At 48.0% G+C, this 18,798-nt stretch overlaps 1 protein-coding gene across 14 annotated transcripts in view; it reads right to left on the bottom strand.

Moving 5' to 3' along the window:
- Nucleotides 1–18,798, bottom strand: part of INPP4A (inositol polyphosphate-4-phosphatase type I A) — a 144,743-nt gene that overhangs the window by 19,895 nt on the left and 106,050 nt on the right. For 7 of the 14 annotated variants that reach the window (XM_021671760.2, XM_064371464.1, XM_021671761.2 and 4 more), the window contains 9 exons: nucleotides 17,070–17,253; nucleotides 15,499–15,717; nucleotides 14,180–14,435; nucleotides 10,167–10,199; nucleotides 5,722–5,894; nucleotides 4,600–4,723; nucleotides 3,580–3,706; nucleotides 3,172–3,312; nucleotides 724–821 (listed from right to left, as the gene is read on the bottom strand). In XM_021671760.2, coding sequence (XP_021527435.2) covers nucleotides 724–821; nucleotides 3,172–3,312; nucleotides 3,580–3,706; nucleotides 4,600–4,723; nucleotides 5,722–5,894; nucleotides 10,167–10,199; nucleotides 14,180–14,435; nucleotides 15,499–15,717; nucleotides 17,070–17,253 — 1,355 coding nt within the window. The remainder of the gene's footprint in view (nucleotides 1–723; nucleotides 822–3,171; nucleotides 3,313–3,579; nucleotides 3,707–4,599; nucleotides 4,724–5,721; nucleotides 5,895–10,166; nucleotides 10,200–14,179; nucleotides 14,436–15,498; nucleotides 15,718–17,069; nucleotides 17,254–18,798) is intronic. The other 7 variants (XM_021671764.2, XM_021671766.2, XM_021671768.2 and 4 more) reach the window with 3 other exon arrangements.

Raw genomic sequence — 18,798 nt, 5'->3', positions numbered from 1 at the left:
GCCCCCTAGTGGCTGCAGCAGTGCCTGCACAGAGAGGCGGGCATTCGGGGACCAGCTTTCTCTCCAAGGCAGGGTCTACCCCTCATTCGTCATCGGATCTTCTAGCACTTTACACACAGCAGGTCCTCAGGGAACATTCACTCGGTTGAATTTGAGAGGGAATTCTACATGTAGACAGTGCAGTGCAGCTCTGGGTTCCTGAGTTCTGTGGCTGCAGAGCCCTCGCTGCAGCGTCTTCGCTGAGGGGCATGCAGAGAGACTACTGCCAGCATCTCCACTGCCTCCAGGAGATGCCGAGATGGGGCCATCTTGCTCCCAAACACCCAGCAAGGTCGGCCCCACATCTTCCTCTCTAAGCACCAGAGAGGGAGGTGCGTGGACCACACACCTGGCCAAGGGTGAGTCCTGCCTGTGATCCCCCAAGCCCTACCAGCAGATGCATGATGAGTGCCACCAAACACATCGAATGTCAGTGACTATGACAGCGTGAGACGGAGCCATGTCACACAGGCTAGTAGAGAATCAACAGCAAAGAGATGAATGAGGACCACAGCTAAGGGAAGCTTCTCTTTCTGTGTGTGTGTTTAGGGAGAGAAGGAACAGTATCTGACTGCCAGTCCCTCTGGGACTGCACTTACAGAGGCAGGGCAAGCCAGAGCTCAGACATCCAAACTGATAAAAAGATGAGTAAGTGAAACCTACCATGACTGAAGAAATACTTACAATCCTCAGGCAAAACTTCCTTAAACTGCTCAAAGTAGGAATTTAACCGCACCAAACTCTCCACATTGATGACTTCTTGTAAAGATGTATCGCCAAACCTTGGGAGGTTATAAGGGGATGCCATTAGTTGGCTAATGTCACTTTCTTCTAACACGAGCATAACTGCATGAAAGCTAACAATGTTGACTCTCTCAAACATTTACTGTGCATATCTAAATTCTAAGCCACTCTCCTTCTTCCAAGCATAAAGGCAACTGATGGGTTTAAATACAATTTCATTGGCAGGAATCATGTGTCACTGTTACAGGCGTGCCTGAGAGATGATCAGACCACAATCTGGTACACATCCTGTGCAGCGCAGGAGCCCCACCATGGCCGTTTGGCTCAGAGTCCCTGATCTCCTCCCATCTGAGGCACTTAGGACAGGGGACGGCAGTGAGGTATGGCTGGGAGGTGAGGCTGCAGCCCTGTACTCCAATCTGAAGTCACTCTCTGTCTGCAGAATGAACATGCCTGACTGCCAGTCCCTGCAGGACTGACCATGAAACCCTTGCCCTTTCCTCATTGTTGCAGTTCACCCTGATTACACCTGTGTGCTGCAAGTGAACATGTGCCAAATGTCTAAGAAACAAGGGTGTGGAATGCCACCTGCCAGGAAGGCACAAGGTGGTCATTAGAAAATGCATCCTCTAAAGTCCAGGTCCTGGGCCCCAGTGCAGTCCCACACGTCCCTGCTGAGGGCCCTTCTGAGCATCAGCCTTTTTGTGGCCCTAGAGCATCCCTCAGAGGGCAGGACTCCCTCCTGTGGGACCCAGCCCATCCACCCTGGTGCCCACAATGGCCTTTTCTCTAGGCGTCTGCTCTCTCGGGGGCCATCCCTGCCCCTGGGCCTGTGGCCTCCCCTGTGAGGGCTCTCCCATTAGCTTATAAACAAGCCCAGCATGCCAGCGACCTCTGGGCCAATGAAGAAATAAAGCAGAGACCCTGCTCTTCGCAAATCCTCTCTGTTCTCAGTGTTGCATCCTCCACCCTCCCTTCTGCTCACTGCACCTGGCCCTGCCTCAGCCCCCTCCAGAAACTGCTCCTGCAAGTCCCTGGGGTCTGCAGCTATTGGATGCAGGCACCATCATTCTCCCTCCCCTGGGCCACCTCCCTGCTGGGGCTCCAGTGAAGCTATGCCTCTCCCTGGCATAGTTTCCTCCAGCTCTGCTTACCCCTTTGGGGCTTTGCTTTCTGGGCCCTCAGCCTAAACCCAGCTCACCACCTGCCCCTGGACACAACCCTCCTGCTAGTTTATGAGCTCAGTGTGTGGGTCTGTCTGGTATACTCTCCTACTACTCAACCCCAGCCCCACTGAAGACCAGACCCTTCCACTGACCACTTAAACAGTTCCCCAGCCTGCCCCTTTGCAGAACACCAACACTTCCCTGGCCCTGATCCAGGTTCCCACCTCCGGTCTGGACTCCTCTCAGCAGCCTCCTCCTCATACTTGTCCCCTTCATCTCCTCCCGGCACATGACAGCAAAACAACCTACTTAAAAGTAAATCTGATCGTGTCCTGCCCCAATCAAAGTTCTTCAGCATCTCCCAGCATATTTCCCAAGTTGGGGTGACTCTACATCTAGGCGTCAATGGACATCAACCACTGGGGCTGGACACCAGAAGGCCCAGCAGGAATATGGCATATTGTTCTGGAGACCAAATTTCCTTCACAGAAAGTACTTTAAGATATTACACACATCACATGAAGATAATATGATGTGTATAGATTAGTCTAAACAGGTATCTTAAACAATAAATGGCAATACAGAAGACATTCTCATGTACTAGTAGAAGGCCAGTGTAGGGTACATATACCCAATCTACCCTATCTCCTCACACACATGTACACACACAACTCCCCTGTGCAGTGTGAGTGATCCTGGAGGGCAGTTTACAAGGTGTAAGCCTTTAGGTTCAGACATGAGTCTCAGCCTGGTATACAGAGCCTGTCTATCCCCACCTGCCAATCCCTGCCTGGAAACTGATGCCCCTGGCCTGCATGCTATTTCTCCCCACTAGGCCTTTGTTCAGTCTTCTTAATCTGATACCTCTCCCCTCTATCTCATCATCTAACTCCTACTCCTACTTCAAAACCCCATCCTCTGCAACTCCAAGAAGCCTTCAACAGACCTCTTAGACATCGCTGGGTGACCTACTCGGGATCCCACAATGCCCTGTATCTGTGTTCATCATTACATCCATGTCTCTCTCTCCCATCAGTTGAGTCTCTGAGGACAAAGACCACCTCAGTGTCAGGTACATGGTCATGATGAAAATGTGTACACATGACCAAAGGAAGGATGACAAAGTCTGTCCAGCACTTGGCGCCTGAAGAGGGGTAAGTATATTTTCTGCATCATCTCCAGGGCCGCTGCACCCCCACAGCCTCAAGGGGCCAGCACGCACCTCTCAGCCAGCGTCTGCTGCTCATTGATGCCCACGTTGAAGAGGACAGGCTGCACCCGCAGCAGCATGCCGCTCTGGATCTCCCGGGGCAGGGCATCAAACAGCGGGCCCGGCAGAGGGACCCGCACATTAAACCCGTCGCTGGAAAAAGGCAGAGAGAGGGAGAGCAGTGTGAGGCCAGAGGGCCACCGAGCAGACCGCAGTGCCTGGGCTGGCCCTCTGGCTCAGTGATGGCCAAACTGCCAACCACAGACCTTTAAGGGAGTGGCAGTAGGGTAGGGGGCTGTAATCAGAGCATTTAATAGAATGAAATAGGATAAAAAAAATTCAGAAGGAAGAGCACATTCCCTGAGATAACCAAACATGGAAACTGCTCTCTGGCTCAGAGAATTTAAACCAACACTCTACCGATTTCCTGTGATGACGGGCAGCATGTCCACGGAGGCGCTGGAAGTGGCCTGAGTGACTTTGAAGGTCACGTTCCTTAAGTCCATGATCCCAAGGCTCATGTCCTCCAGCATTGCCAGCTCCTCACCTGGACATGAGAGATGGGTGGGGCTGTCAAGCAGAGGGCCCTGCTACTCTCCCCAAAGTCTTGGCAGAAGGCACCAAGCTCAGGCCTGGCTGTGACAGGAGGGTTGCCAGGTGTGGCTCTGGTGGAGGGGGAACTTCTTCCCCTGCAACTTCTTCCCCTGCAACTTGCCCCTCTGTCAGTCAATACCGCTACTGAAATCCCACAGCCACATCAAAACATGCAGCTGGTGGAAACACATGCCATCATTTCCCACCCTTTCTTGGGCAAGCCCAGGACAGCAGGGAGGGATACAGAAATACATAAACTCAGAAAGCAAAGCCAGCTCTTGAGACACAAAAAGAGAGATGCTAAAGCAGCTTTGCTGTGGCTAGACCCTCCCATAACACAGGGCTTGATATCTATTCGATGTCCTCAATTTCCAAAGATTAACAAATACTTGCTATAATCTTCTCAGAAGGAATAAATAATAAACAAGGGTAGGAAGAAGAGAGCCTTTATGGAGGGCAATTTGGAAATGTCTATTGAATTTAAAAATATTTTTGCTCTCTGACCCAGCAACTCTCCTTCCAGTCATTCAGTAGCTGCAGAAACAGGCCCACAAGTGCCTTGTGCACAGATGCCACTGCTGCATTGATGTTTCAGAAACAACCCAATGTCCAACGGGAAGTTTACTGGTTAGTAATTAGCATCCATCCTCAACCAGAAACAACAGCAAACCAAAGCAAGATGTGTGTGTGTGTCTAATTGCCAGGACTGCCATCTGACCCATTGTCATATATTTTGGATTTGTTTCAATCAGCACGCATTACTGGTATAGTGAGAAAAATGCCTAGCAAGAAAGGATAGAAACCACACACCAAGCGGGGCTCCCGCTCCTGGCCTGGGTGCCTCACCGTAGGTGCTCAGCAGGCTCTCGAACTGGGCCAGCAGCCCGATGGTGTACAGCTGCCGCAGGAAGCCATCGTCATGCAGGCAGTTCCTCAGCTTGATGATGAAGCCGCAGATGAGGGCAGTCAGCTGTGGGAGCATGGGGTGAAGCAGTTCAGGGTCAGATGCTTGCTCACCAAATGGCAGTCGGATCATGCACAGCCCCACTCCACCCACCCTCCTCCCTCTGCTGCCACTGCTCACAGGGGCTTCAGCAGTACCTATTTGTCCCTCCAGAAGCCCAGATCGGACATGCCCTGGCCATGGGAAGACACCTGACACTCTGGGCTTGCTACTTCTGTCGCTCCCAAAGTGAGTTTGGTTTTGGCCCAGCTTCTGACCTGACCTATACTTGGGGTTATTTCTGGGCTGGAACGTTCTGGAAGCCCATAATTAATTATTCACGTGAAAGGGTCTATCTACTCATAGAGCCATGCCATCTCTGGCTGGAAACTGAGTTAACCACAGCAAAAGACAGAAGTGAGAGACAAGAGAGTCACTCAAAGTTTCCCTAGTGGGAGATTTTCTGGGGGATGAAACAGGACTCCCCAGGATGGGTGGGGGAACCTGCAGAGAACCAGCCCAACCCCCAATCATTGTTCACTTTACTAATTTGATTACTGGCAACTATTAAACTTGTTCCATTCATTTCAAGGCTTCACTTCTCTAAACAATGAGAGTCTTGAAACAAGCCGCAGTGCTAAGGCACCTCTACTATTTCATGAACAATGTTTGCACCGACAGCAAACACCCATGTTGCCTTCACTATAATTCCTGTGCAGTAAAAAACCAAAAGGCAGCAAAGAAGTCTGCACCACCCATGCCCTCACTACCTCCTGGGCACAAAATTGGCAGACTCTGCAGGTGCCAGTTCCTTGGGAGAAGCACGGATGGGCTGCCAGGGTAGCTTTCCTGCCTATGTTGAAATTTAGACCTCCCTATTGAATAACCTTTAAAGCAACCACCAGGAGGAAATATGGCCATCTGGGGTCTTTTACAAGTGAAGTAAGAGGGAAGGGCTTCCTAAGCCTGTCTTTTCTGAGCTGAGAGGTGCCCGTGGCCTCCCTTGGGGTGTTCCCGGGGCTTACGGTCTGGCAGAAGACCACGTCACGGCGGTACTGCAGGCTCAGGTAGGTGGCTATGGTGGGTGCGCTGTCCTGCATGAGCAGGAATACCATGGCCTTCTTGGCCTTGTCACTCATCATGGCCACGCAGTCAGTGAGAGTGGTCAGCAGCGGGTAAAGGGCCTCACTCCATTCACCTGGGGCACAAGTGAAGGGGTCATTGCAGTGAGAAAGATTTTAAGAATTAGGTTCTGGCAATTTAACAAGTCACTTGGCCCCTAACCACTGCAGTCTTCCCACTCCCCCATCTCCACCCCATCTTCTAGCTCTGCCTGGAACCAACCCAGTCTTTAGCCCTCTATCCCTAGCTCTTTCCAGCAAACTCAAACATCAGTTCTACTCCGGTATCACCAACACATGCCTGGTCTCCGGAACCTGTTGGGGACCCTAGACAGAAATACTCAAGACAATGCCTCTGGAGAAAAATAACAAAAAAGCTTCTGCAAGTCATGATGAGGTCAGAAAATGCTTCTGTCCACAGAGACCCATCTCCTTCCACAGCACTGTAGCACCTCCACCCGGAGAGGAAGGACACCAGAAAGATTCTCTAATCTCCCTTCTCTTGACCCGGGTATGAAGACAAGTCAGAGGCTTCTCTGCCCTTGCCCAGTCTGGTGTGCAACTGTGTTCAATTCTCATCTTGCACACCTGGAGGAGGACTATTTCTCACAGCTCCCGAGTTTTCAGCCCTCAGGACGGCCCCTCCTTGCACTCACTTTTTCCCCGCCCCCACCTTCCTTCCCCAGTGCTATTTTTCCTTTTAGCTTAGTTTTCTTTTAGGAATATAGGGAAACTTTGACCCTGTACCAAAACAACGTCTTAAAAATAGAACCTCAAAGGAGAAAAACAGGGTGAAAGATATTTTGGGTTTTGACTCTTTTTCCTTCCTATTTAGAAGACATTTAAAAGAGAAGACAGGCTCTCATTAAGGTTATATTTGTAACAGGTCACTAAGACCAGAAATAGGCATTTGATCATCATCACTTGGTGAATCCACCACACCAAACATGGTGAGAAGCTGTGGAGTGAAGCCCGGGCAGTGCACGCCCCTCAGGGTGAGGGTTTGAGCCACAGAATGCACCAGGCCATGTCATGGCACTCAAGAAGGCCATGGGCTGTGGGAGCTGTGCGGCTGCCAGAGGGTAACCTCTGTCTTAGACAAACAGAATCTCAGAGACTGAGAGAAGGGCAGCTTGGCTCTGTTCTCTCAAGCTAAATGGTTAGCACTTCACTGAGAAACAAACCTAAAGAAATACCTAAACATGCAAAAGAATTCCCTACACTCAGTGTTTGGTTAATGCAAATTTTGAAGTACATGTAGCAGCTCAGAAGTTGGAGGTGACCTAACCGTACATGCAGGCACACTAACTGTTTGTGGACAGGATTTGTAACTGTAATGGAAAAAGCAGGCTTAAATTTAGAAAGTCCACAGCAGCAAGGTCTTAGCAAATGAATCATGGTGACGAAGAACACTGGACTGAGAGGTAGAAAATGTTGGGTCCTGGCCCCAGCCACTGCTGAGCAGTGGTGACCACAGACAAGGCTCTCGACCCCTCAGCCATGTGGGTCCTTTTTTATAAAACGAGAGAGAGGCACTAGATAATGTCCGAGTCTCTTTCCTCCACGAAGTTCTCAGAGACCATGTTTTTGTTTTTTTGAAGAATTCTGTTGAATGTATGCCAATTTTTGAAGTGCCTGTAAAAAATGCCAATGGCAAACAGGTTTTTGTAGCCAAACAATTTGGGGAAAGGTAGGCAGTCATTAAGACTATGCTTCACTAAGAAGTACATGCTCTTAAAGCAAATGTTGCCAATTTTACTTTGCTTTTCTAGCTATCATGCATACCATGAAAAATCATGATGATTTTAATCTGAAAATGATCAAAATATACAAGTGGTCTTACTTGACTAAGCAAGCTCTCTCCATACAACTTTTTCACTTTGCCTATTTCTCTTTAAACTAAATTCCTATGAGAATGACTACTTCACTACATTAGGGAAAAAATGAAAAAAAAAAAATTGTAGTAGGCCGGGCGCAGTGGCTCACGCCTGTAATCCCAGCACTTTGGGAGACTGAGGCGGGTGGATCGCGAGGTCAAGAGGTCGAGACCATCCTGGCCAACATGGTGAAACCCCCGTCTCTACTAAAAATACAAAAATTAGCCAGGCGTTTGGCACGCGCCGGTAACCCCAGCTACTCAGGAGGCTGAGGCGGAAGAATCGCTTGAACCCAGGAGGCAGAGGTTGCAGTGAGCTGAGACTGTGCCACTGTGCTCCAGCCTGGTGACAGAGCAAGACTCCATCTCAAAAAAAAAAAAAAATTGTAGTATAGGAAGAATGGCTAAAAAGCACTAAGATGTTTATCCTGGAAAAGCGGAGATGTGGAACTTGGTAGAAGTTAAGTGTGGCATCTACCTACAGAACGCTCAGACATGTCTGGAACAATTTTTTAAAATGTCAAACAAAATGAATTTCTTGGGCAGTAACAGTATTTCTACCCAGGATCTAATTAAGTAAAGGCACCTGGGATGCTGAAGTCAGTGAAGGGTTTATATTCTGCTTCCTTCACTCAGACAGCTTTGCTATGAAAAAAAATCAGCTCAATGGAACAACGTCCTGAGTGACATCACTGACCCACGTTTTTGTGGAAAGCTCCTTATCTAGTTCCTAACCCGTAATGTTTGCAGACTGGTAGTGAATTCATGGGTCATACTAATTTAGATAATTTTGAAGAGCACTTTCAAATCTGTACTTTGCTTCTGCATTTTCCCCTCATTAGTAGGGGTGGGAGAAAGGGAGAGTGTATATGTCTTTGTAAGCGTATATGTTGTAGCCCATATTAAATGCAGTTCTACAGGAAAAGCCAAAAGAACCCCTTGCAGGGACCATTTTAGTCCATCAACATCAACTGTGGAAAAGCCATCAGTGCTTCTAGAAATGGCCCAGCTGACACACAACAAGGAAGGCTCTCCAGCCAGGCATTGTCTTGTGTGCTGCCCGGGAACCCATGAGACTTCCCATTAGTTCTGCAACCCTCAGGTGCCCAGAACTGAGAAATCCCCCTGAGCTTCTGTGGGGGCAGGTGCACACACCACCAGCCCTCTCCTGGCCCTAACTGCTGGGTATAGCCCCAGGCTTCAGCACCGCTGAGGCTCAGGCAACAGTTAGCTCGATCTGAAGGCACTGGTCAGCCGTGGAGGTCAGCTGAGGAGGCCTGAGAACGAGGCATGGGCCCAGGAAAGGCAATGGAGGAGACCAAGGTCAACTGTTTGTACATCTACCAAGGCCTCAGTAACCTTGAGGGTCCAGTGTGGTGGGGCCCAAGGCCTGTTCAAGGCAATACTGACTTTTTGGGAAAGAGAAATTGTAAAGGGGTTGAAAGCAAACTAGGAGAGTATGACGTGTCCAATAAGATTAGCCTGCCAATGAGCTAACTTCAAAGAGCACCCTGGGGTTGTCACCAGGAGCCGCCATACTATGCTGACTCACAGGGCTGTATGGGTGGACAGGCTTCACCAGCAATGCACAGGAATAGCTTATTAGCCTAGTAAATCCCACAGTCATGGACTCGCTACATTCTAGACATCAAGCAAGTATCCTGCTGTCTTATTTATTACCAGTCAGAAATATGCAAGCAATAGACTGACCATGCAGCTGATTTTTGGAATGTCAGAAAAAGAACGTCAAATCATATTCTTTGGGGGACTCATGCTCAAAACCACAAGCCATACCCAGGAAACTCAGTATGAACTAGATCAGGGGTCAGCACACATTTTCTGTAAAGAGCTATATAGTAATATTTTAGGCTTTGAAGGACATGGTTCTCTGCTGCAACCAACTCAACTCTGGCATTGCTGTACAGAAGCAGCCATAGACAATACATTAACAAGTGGGTAAGGTTAGTTTCCAACAAAACATAATTTACAAGAGCAGGCTGTAGACAAGATTTAGCTCAGAGCTGTAGCTTGCCAACCCCTGAACTAGAACCGTAAGCACTGGTGTCTACATGCAAATGCAGCAAAGAGATTACACTTCTGGCACTAACTCCAACTGAGGCCCATCACAATGTCTGATAAGAATTCTAAAACTGCACCCAGAAAGTCCAAATGTGTACCTCCCTACCTCAGGTCACGCACTTCAGGAAGCCCAATGCACCAATCTAGAAAGACTTTAGAATTCAAGAGTAAAACAAATACATGTGGTAGGTCTGCCTCAGGCCACAATTTCCTCAGCCCAACTGGTCCCTCATCAAACCTGCGAAAACTGTTACATGCCTCACAGTGAAGGAGGTCCTGGAATACTTTCCCAACTCTGGGACCATAAGGCAATCTTTGGTAATTTAGCTACAAAACACTACCTGAGTATTAATTAAAAGGGCATCGGCAGGAGCCTTGAACGGAAACCACGTACCTGGGCTGGACTCTTCAGGAGGGGGACTGCAATCTGCACAGAAATGGAGGGTGACATGGATGATTAAGCACACAGTTCAAACCAAGCAACTCAGTCTCAGAGCAGCTGCATTAGCAGCTTGCAGTAAGGTCGCTAACAAACAGAGAAGAGGTCTGGGTGCCTGGCTGCCTCTTCCTCAAGAAGGCTCATGAAAGTACTCCGGCTGCTCTGAGGCAACCAAACCCTCTCAGTGGTAAACAATGACCGATTCCCCAGCTTAAACATTCATGTTGCTGATACTTCAACATAAAATGCTCTTCGGGATGTGCAATCTAGCTTATTACAATGTGATAAATGCCACAGAAAAAAGCACCCACATAAATCACATTGTAGTGGCAGAGCTTCACTTTGACTTGCAGCATCTGGAAGCAAACTTGTAAGGAGAGAGACTGACCAGTACATGGAGTGTTCCCCAGTCAGGCCCACTGCTCTGATTTACTGGGGAAGCCTGGGCTCAGGATCAACTGCTGAGATCCAAAATGTTAAGATCCAGGAATGAAACCAGTATACCAAAAAAAAATCTATGCCAATCTTCCAAATTTAAATCAAATGTTAGGTTTTGTGATTTAGGGGCAGTCTCCAATTAGAATGTCCCTTCAGGTCCTCAAAGAATACCAATTTTGATTCCATTTCACCTATACTAAGTCACACTGGGATGTGCTTATTTCAATTTTATATTTCCCTTAAAAACTAAAATTTCAAGTTAACTGGTGCAACATCTAACAGAAAACAAGTTTGATAAAGAATCATGGAAGAAAACGTTTACGTTACTTTATGTCTGAGCTTTTCAGTTCAAAGAATGTCTTCAGGATGTGGAAATGAGGTGGTCTCAGATCCCCAAGAACAGTTGGAACCAGCTTTATGGGGATTTTACAACCTAGGTTGTAAAGAAGGGGCAAAGGATCCTTCCTCTCTAATTGTCTTTGGAAGTGACTTTTCAAACTGGCAAAAAGGGGAAAGAGAATACAAAGTCATCTCTAAGTTCAAGAGTTCGACCTCTTCATTAGAACCCAGATACCCTGGCTGGGTGCAGTGGCTCACACCTGTAATCCCAGCACTTTGGGAGGCTGAGGCAAGTGGATCACCTGAGGTCGGGAGTTTGAGACCAGCCTGACCAACATGGAGCAACCCCATCTCTACTAAACAATACAAAATTAGCCGGGTATGGTGGCACATGACTGTAATCCCAGCTACTTGGGAGGCTGAGGCAGGAGAATCACTTGAACCTGGGAGGTGGAGGTTGCCGTGAGCTGAGATCGTGCCACTGCACTCCAGCATGGGCAACAAGAGCGAAACTCCATCTCAAAACAAAACAAACAAACAAAAAGAACCCAGATACGTGAGACCATCTTGCTAACAAAGACAGAAACCCATAGTAGTGTTGAGTGATTCAGAATCACAGCTCTTACATAATGGTCTGCTAATCAGGTTATGCAAGGCCTTGAAAAAATACAGATTTTTGCCTCCCCACAACCCCTCTTCTAGGATTCTGAGTCTGTGAAAGAGAAGGAAGGTCTAGGAGCCTGTTTTATGAGCTTCTGTGGTTATCCCAAACAGTTGGTTAGGGACCATTCCTGTGAAGACATCAGCAATTAAACCCAATTTGCTAAATTCATCTTTCAGGCCAAGGGGAGAAAGAGTGGGTCTTCTCTGGTACTCTTAGAATAATGGCTTGTAACTTGTCTTAGGTCATGGTGTTGAGAACAGATAACCACTCTGGACTTAAGGGGTACAAGAACCTGGGGTGTACACATAGACCCCAGACTAAGAAAAACTTGGTCTGAGTGTCTCTTTGGGTATGCAGAGAGCAACAGTCTGTACATGAGGAAGGTGGCAGAAGCCACCAAATCCTGGTGGGGCAATGGCGGTGCACCTTGGCAGGCAGGGGTGGAGGGGTGCGGGAGACTTTTGGAGAGACAAGAAAGAGGGAAGTCTGAGAAGCCTCTGTGGTTTTGGCTGGCAGGGACTTGTCAGTGGGTCCCCAACCAAGCTCTGGCCCTGGGTGACCCTCACCTGCTAGACAGGGCTCTCTGATCAGGGCTGGGCAGCTCTGAGGCAGGGTAGCTCCTTGGTGAAAAATAAAACCAAGGATCTAGGACAGGGTAGAGAACTGGAATGAAAAGTGATGATGCCTTTCGGAGCAGTACAGAATTATTCTTATATCATAAATATGTTGGTGTGAACATACTTGCTCATTTAGCCAAAACAATGGCTCCAGTAACTTGGAATGGTATAAAAAGTCATGACATACCCAAGGTATGGCACTGTGGACAAGACTCACCAAAAGAAACAGCTCACAGGCTGGTTCTTTCTGATCCTCCTGCTTAACTGAGGACTGAACAGCTTCCTGGTTATGCTAAAGATGTTTAAATTAAGGACTTTCCACAGATAATTTGGCGGCATATGGTTTCATATGTTTCTTTGAGTACTGATCAGCAGAGTTAGACTCTCTCAAATGTAAGCTTCACATTCCCATTATTATAACAGCTGATTTTTATGGCACACACACAAGTCAAACCCTAAATAGCACACATAAATGCTCATTTAAATAACTTTAAAACTGAATAAAAATGTATCTATATTTAAACAATACAGGATGTGTCTAGAAAAAAATATGACACTTAAAGTTAGGGATATAATCCCATCTGATGAAATAAACTAGCTCTCACATTTAAAACAGCCAATAAATTACTCTTTTCATATCTGCAGAAAAATGCAAAATCACAAACAAGATAATAAAGCAAAAAGACAAATAATGAACTTTCTGAAAATTTTTAAAAGGAACATGATTTACATAAAAAAGAGAACATGAATAGAGACAAAATAGTTCCATGAACCAATCACAGGTGTGGGGAAGTGAAACTATAATTCCTCATAGATGGAGAGATGGGTGATGTGACAACTGTCGAGACAGAGGCTCAAGTGAGACAGTGCCCTGGAAACAGACTGCAGGCAGAGTAAAGAGGAGAAGGGCATCTTATAACCTGATGGGGGATTTGCCAAGAGGCTCTGACCAAGAAGCACACTTACATCTTGAATGGAAGTTCCCTAATTCAGAATTTAAAAGCCCTCATCACATGACGCCTAATCCCAGCACATCTGGGCCTTACCCACTATGGCTTAAAATTCCCACAGGAGAACAAAAAGGAGACAGAAACTAGGTCTGCGGGCAAGTCTCAGCTGCCTAGCCTGTAATTCTCCAGCTCTTAAGGGAAAAGGCGGGAGCACCTTAGTTGCAGGGACCAAGGACCCACGTATTAGAAAGCACCCATTTCCCAGCTTTAAGGCTATCTGCAGGACAGTGTCCTGCTATGCTGTGTCTCTGTAGACATGAGACTGTTCAGAAGTGTGCTGCTTCATGCCAATGTCCTACCCTGAAGGGTCCCGTCCAAACTACCCCGACTCAGCCCACCAGAAGTCCAGGAACAGGGTCCCACTCTCTAACTGTGTTACCAAGTCCCAAGGCAACATTCCTCTGCTGGATAAGAGAGTGCCCAGCCAATGCCAACCAGTTTTTAAGACATGTCCACTGGATGAGAGCCAATATCTCTCATCCAGCTGTGTCCCTGCACAATTCCCCTTTCCCTTTCATTCTACCAATTCCTAATGCCATAGACAATCACACCAGAAGGGTATCTGCAACCTGACCTCCTTCAGGTTCTCAGATTGCTTTACAAACCTGAAAAGCCCAGGAGCCCAACCCTTATAGCCATGGTAATGTGTCCCAGGAGCACCCTGAGATTCTGACTGGCAGAGATACAGAATCACACACAGGCTCCAGTTACATGGAAAGTCAACCAGAGAGTCTACTCTCACTGCCCAATGCTCCAGGAACTGGGATGCCCCTGCTCCACCTGGCAGCCCTCCCTGCAGTCTGCATGGGAGAGGAGGGCATGGAGTCAGAGACACAGACAAACGGAAGCAGCACAGAGTGAAGAGAAGGCAGCATGGAGGAAGCATGGATGCATACGCACGTGTGGTCAGGTGAGGATGGCATGCAGCGGAGGGCATGGTGGAGGGACATGGCGAGGAGGGGACATCACAGAAGGGGTCTTCTGGTCTGATCCAGTAGGCATGGTTGTCCCGGTTACCTTTCTTGCTGGTATAGCTTCCTGCACAGGGGAAGACGTCCTCACAGCCCTCCCCATGCAGCCGCTCCTTCTGCAACAGCTTGTCCACACGCTGAATGATGCACTCCAGGCTCTTGTCCACATTCAGCCAGACTTTCTCCTTCCAAATCAAAGAGGCCTGTGTGGGTCACCTCTCTCAAACAGAAACACAAACAGAACACAAACCAAATCGCCCCCCATGGATCCCCTGTCCTAGGCTTCTACACTTATTAAAATATCTTAAAGTTTAGAAATATAAAGATGATTCCTAATTCCCCATTAAAATTTTATTTGCTTTTCAATGATGAATCAATGTCCTGCGGCCACTGTTTTTAGAGTTTGGCGGATGTTTGCTAGTGACTCTTCTGGAGGCCAGGTGTGCCTCCAGCGCTGCCTGAAGGGCACTGCAGACCTCCTACAACTATCACATGCAGACAGGATGGAGGCCTCCCTTTTGATGGAAGGGAATGGAAATTTGGGATAGGAGAGGTTGGGAGGAGGTGAGGGAGGTCTGGGAATGATTTGCAGAAACACACACAGCCTACAGGAAGGCACTTTGCTGCTGATTAATAGTTCAATACTTGCAGGACAATGCCTCTAAGCAGTAGTCCCAATAAATGGCAAAAACAAGTTGTACAATGTGTCACTCCCTCAAGAAACACAGATCCTTCTCCCAGTGCCAATTCTGTGAGGAACAATTATGTGATGTAATGTCAGGGCAAGCAGCTCCAAAATCCACACCTACTTGCCCCAGCACCAAGTTCCCACATCCCCAAATACACATAGCCCTGGGAAATCTAACAGCACACAGAGCACTGAGGAAGCAAGAGAGGGCTGACTGCTCTCAAGCACTCCAAGGCCACAGAAGGCACAGGCAGCAGGGGAAGGAGAGAAGACCTCCAACAGGGCAAAGGCTCAGGAGGAAAACCCACTTCTCTTTCTCTCCATCCAGGTCTGAGGCTGGCCCTGCCTCCAGCACAGGCCTGCCACTATCTGGACACAAGGGTTTGAAAATAGTCTCCCTCCCTGCATCATGAGCCAAGGAGCCATCCAGGAAGGAAACCTGGGGCTTGTTCACAGCAGCCAAACCTTGAGGCACCTTGAAGAGGCAGAGACTGGCAACAGTCTTTGTGGTTTCCAGCCCAAGTCCAGCAGTCGGATGACAGCCACAGCAGCAGACTCACCCACTCCTCCTCGTGCCAGTCCACCTGCAGGGAAGATCGGCTGTTTCTCCCCGTCCACCGGGCCATGAGGGTGTCCTGGTCATTTCTAAGCATCACCTGCTCCTCCTCAGTCGAGGTGGGGGAGGCCTTGGAGGCAATGTAGTCAGGCCGCGCGGCATTCAGCCCATGGATGGAGTTGGCCAGCAGCTTGCAGTCGCAGACCGTGACCAGCTGCCGTGTCTGCAGGTGTACATAAACCAAGGCTGCTGAGTCCAGGCCAGGGGCTGGGGAGGCCCCTGCCTTATCTCAGAAATGGAGAATGGGCCTAAGGCCCAGCAATGCATCCCTCTGCCTTTCTCCATAGGGCAAAGCAACTGAAGGGCTGCATCCCTCAGGATGTCTAAATACAAAGACTACCATGTGGCCTGCTTGGGCTGAATCTTAGCAAGAATTTCCCACCAAGGAAGAGGAGAGGAGGCTGAGAAATCTCTGATATCCTCTGATCCCTGCCTGCCTCTGACCTGTGATTGCTAGGGAAGGGGCCTACAACAGAGACAGCTCACTGCCCCAGCCTTGACAGACTTCCTGGCCTGTCCTCCATCTTCCAGCGGGTAAGTGTCCAGGGTTCAGACCTTACTTTGGTTCAACTGTGGAAGTCTTATCTTTTGCTCCTCAGGATCTAATACCTCAAGTTCTGGGCTCTGGGTAGCTGGATTCATGGCACATGTTTGGTTTTGGAGAATTCTGCATGCAACACAGGATCTGTGGTTCATAATGTTACTGCTGACAACTACATCTTTCCTTTTCAGTAGATCCAATCCCCACCTCTCACTCTTTATGCTCTCTGTCCACCAGGCCATGATGGTGTCCTGATCATTTATGCTGTGTGAACATTTTATGCTGTATGAACACATGTGAAGGATATAACAATTTCTGATCAAGAACAGCAGCTCAACAGCAAAGTGTCAGTGGGGAGGTGTAGTAGGAATCTGTGTGTGTGTGTGTGTGTGAGCGTGTGTGTGTGCACTGAGAGGGAGACTGAGTAATGGGAAAAAGCATTATCCATCAAAAGGATCTGATACAGCTATTCCTCAGTATGAATTAATACTTATATTTTTTAAAATCAGGATCAAGTAATGGCTAAGTAGAAGCTGGTTTACTGACTATACATAAGCAAGTAAAATTATACTGTTCTTATCTTATGTCTGTATGATAGCTCAGTTTCTGTTTTCAAATTCAACAATAGAACTGTGGCAAAAAAAAAAAAATGCTGGTGAGGCTGTTATTGAGAAAGCAGTGGAACTGTATCAGCCCCAACAAAATGAGCCCCATGGACTTGCTGAAGGACACATGTACCTGAAGCTGCACCTAAGAGTCATGAACCCTGGGCTCTGCCCTTGGCCTGTCCAGCTCTGTGGACAAATCATGAAACCTTCCTGGGCCTTTGTGGGAAATGGACGTAAGGTAGACCTTCAAAGTCATCCCAATGTCACTCTCTTTGTGGACCACCTTAGATACACCTGGGCTGCCCAGTGGCTTCCAGAAACTCAAGGAAACTCCCCAGTCCACATGCAGCAGGGCACCCCTCCTACCTTGTCTGCCAAGATGGCGAGCGTCCTCTCAAGGCCAGTGGCAGACCTGTCCTTGGCTGCCCTTGAGAGCCGCTCTGCGTAGTAACTAACTTGGGTTTTCAGGGTGTTGATCTGGGCAATGATCTCCTTGGCTCTCACGACGTCCTGTGGTATGTAGATTATGGACTGGCAGCCAGATGATGTACTGAAAAGAGTAAGAACAGATTCTAAGGGATTCTCCAGAATCTGAAAAGGACGACAGCATCATCCCAACCCCAGCCACAATTAACCCTAAGATGAAGTGTTCTGTGACTCAGGGATGTTCTAGGCTACTCTAGTTGTTGATAAGCAAAGTATATCTTAGGAGATTCTTTCTGGCTATATGGCAGAAGCTTGAAATATTAAACTATGACTCAGTCTTTTAGCTGTATTTGCATGTACCTGTATTTTTACTTGTGTATTTAAATGTGTGAACAGGTATTGAACAATCATATCTCATAATCACCCAAATGATCATAAGCTTTCACCTCAGAACCTCATCTATTAACTTATGAGCAGTACTTAAGTGGAGACATGGAGGCCCTTTACAGAAGGGGTGAGGTTATCACAGTGTAGCAGAGACTGCAGTGGGTGTTGGACTTTCTCCCCAAACAACCAAAACTTATTTTTTCATTTGGTCAATCAGGAATTCAAGCCCCTTGTGAACACACCCACAGTTGTTCTTCCTCTCACTTCTGACCCCAGTAGTCCCTAGAAAATTGGGTTTCCTTTCCCTTTCCTTCACTCTAGGACTTCCCTACTTTGAAAAATAATCATCAAATGAAGAGAAAGTGGAGAACGTGGCAAGCCAGAGGTGAAGCCAGACTCCTCAGTGGCTTTGAAACCTTCGCTCTCCCTCCTTCCCACCTCTTCACCACCAAGCAGCATGTGTGTCTAGGGATCTGATGCCAAGTCTACAGCCCAGCCCCTCCCAGAACAATCAGGAGGCACTGAAGGACCAACTTCAAGTCCCCCTGCTGCAGGGGCTGACCAGCGTGTTGGGTCCAGCTAAATAGTGATGATAAATTGCATGTCTCTTAGCCAGGATCCCAATCAATCCAATATTATAAAATTATTTTTCAGACCATCTGAGGAAGCTGAAGAAAGCAGGAAGAAGTACAAGCCACCAATGCAGAGGTCTCCTCCTAAAATTTGAAGCTGTGGGCTCTGGCTGGAATGGGTGTCCCTTCACTCATGGGATGAGGGGTCCTGACTGGTCCCTAAAGGGCTGCCCTTTGAATTCTGGGGAAGAGCAAGAAAGAGGAGTGAGGTCACCTCTCACCACACCCTCCATCACTTCCCCTGGAGATGAGGGTCACCTTAGTCAGGGCTGAGAACCTTCCCCATTGGCCCCTCTCCAGGGAAGTCCCAAAGTGGGTCATCAAGAAACCACTATTGCCCCTTCCCTTGCTGGATTATGGGGCAAACATGCAAAAACCGAAAACCAAAGCACCCCAGAAAGATAACACCACCACAACAGGCTCACACGCCACAATAAAAAACAATGGATGTCCCAGAAGCCCATGCAGCAGACCGCAATCAAGCCCGCGGGCACAACAGGAGTCATTCCACAGCATGATATACACACGACTACTTTCCAATCTGCAATCACTCTTCCAAATGAATAGCTGCCTTCTAAGATCATTTCATCTTAAAAATACAACCTCAAAATAGGATTTTAAAAAATCAATTTGGCCAAGCATGGTGGCCT

The sequence above is a fragment of the Aotus nancymaae genome, unplaced genomic scaffold (genome assembly GCF_030222135.1).
Source record: "Aotus nancymaae isolate 86718 unplaced genomic scaffold, 86718_ANA_hifiasm-v0.15.2.pri h1tg000131l, whole genome shotgun sequence".
NCBI lineage: Eukaryota > Metazoa > Chordata > Mammalia > Primates > Aotidae > Aotus > Aotus nancymaae.
Note: the sequence above shows the minus strand (reverse complement) of the source record. Positions and strands in the feature narration are given on the sequence as shown.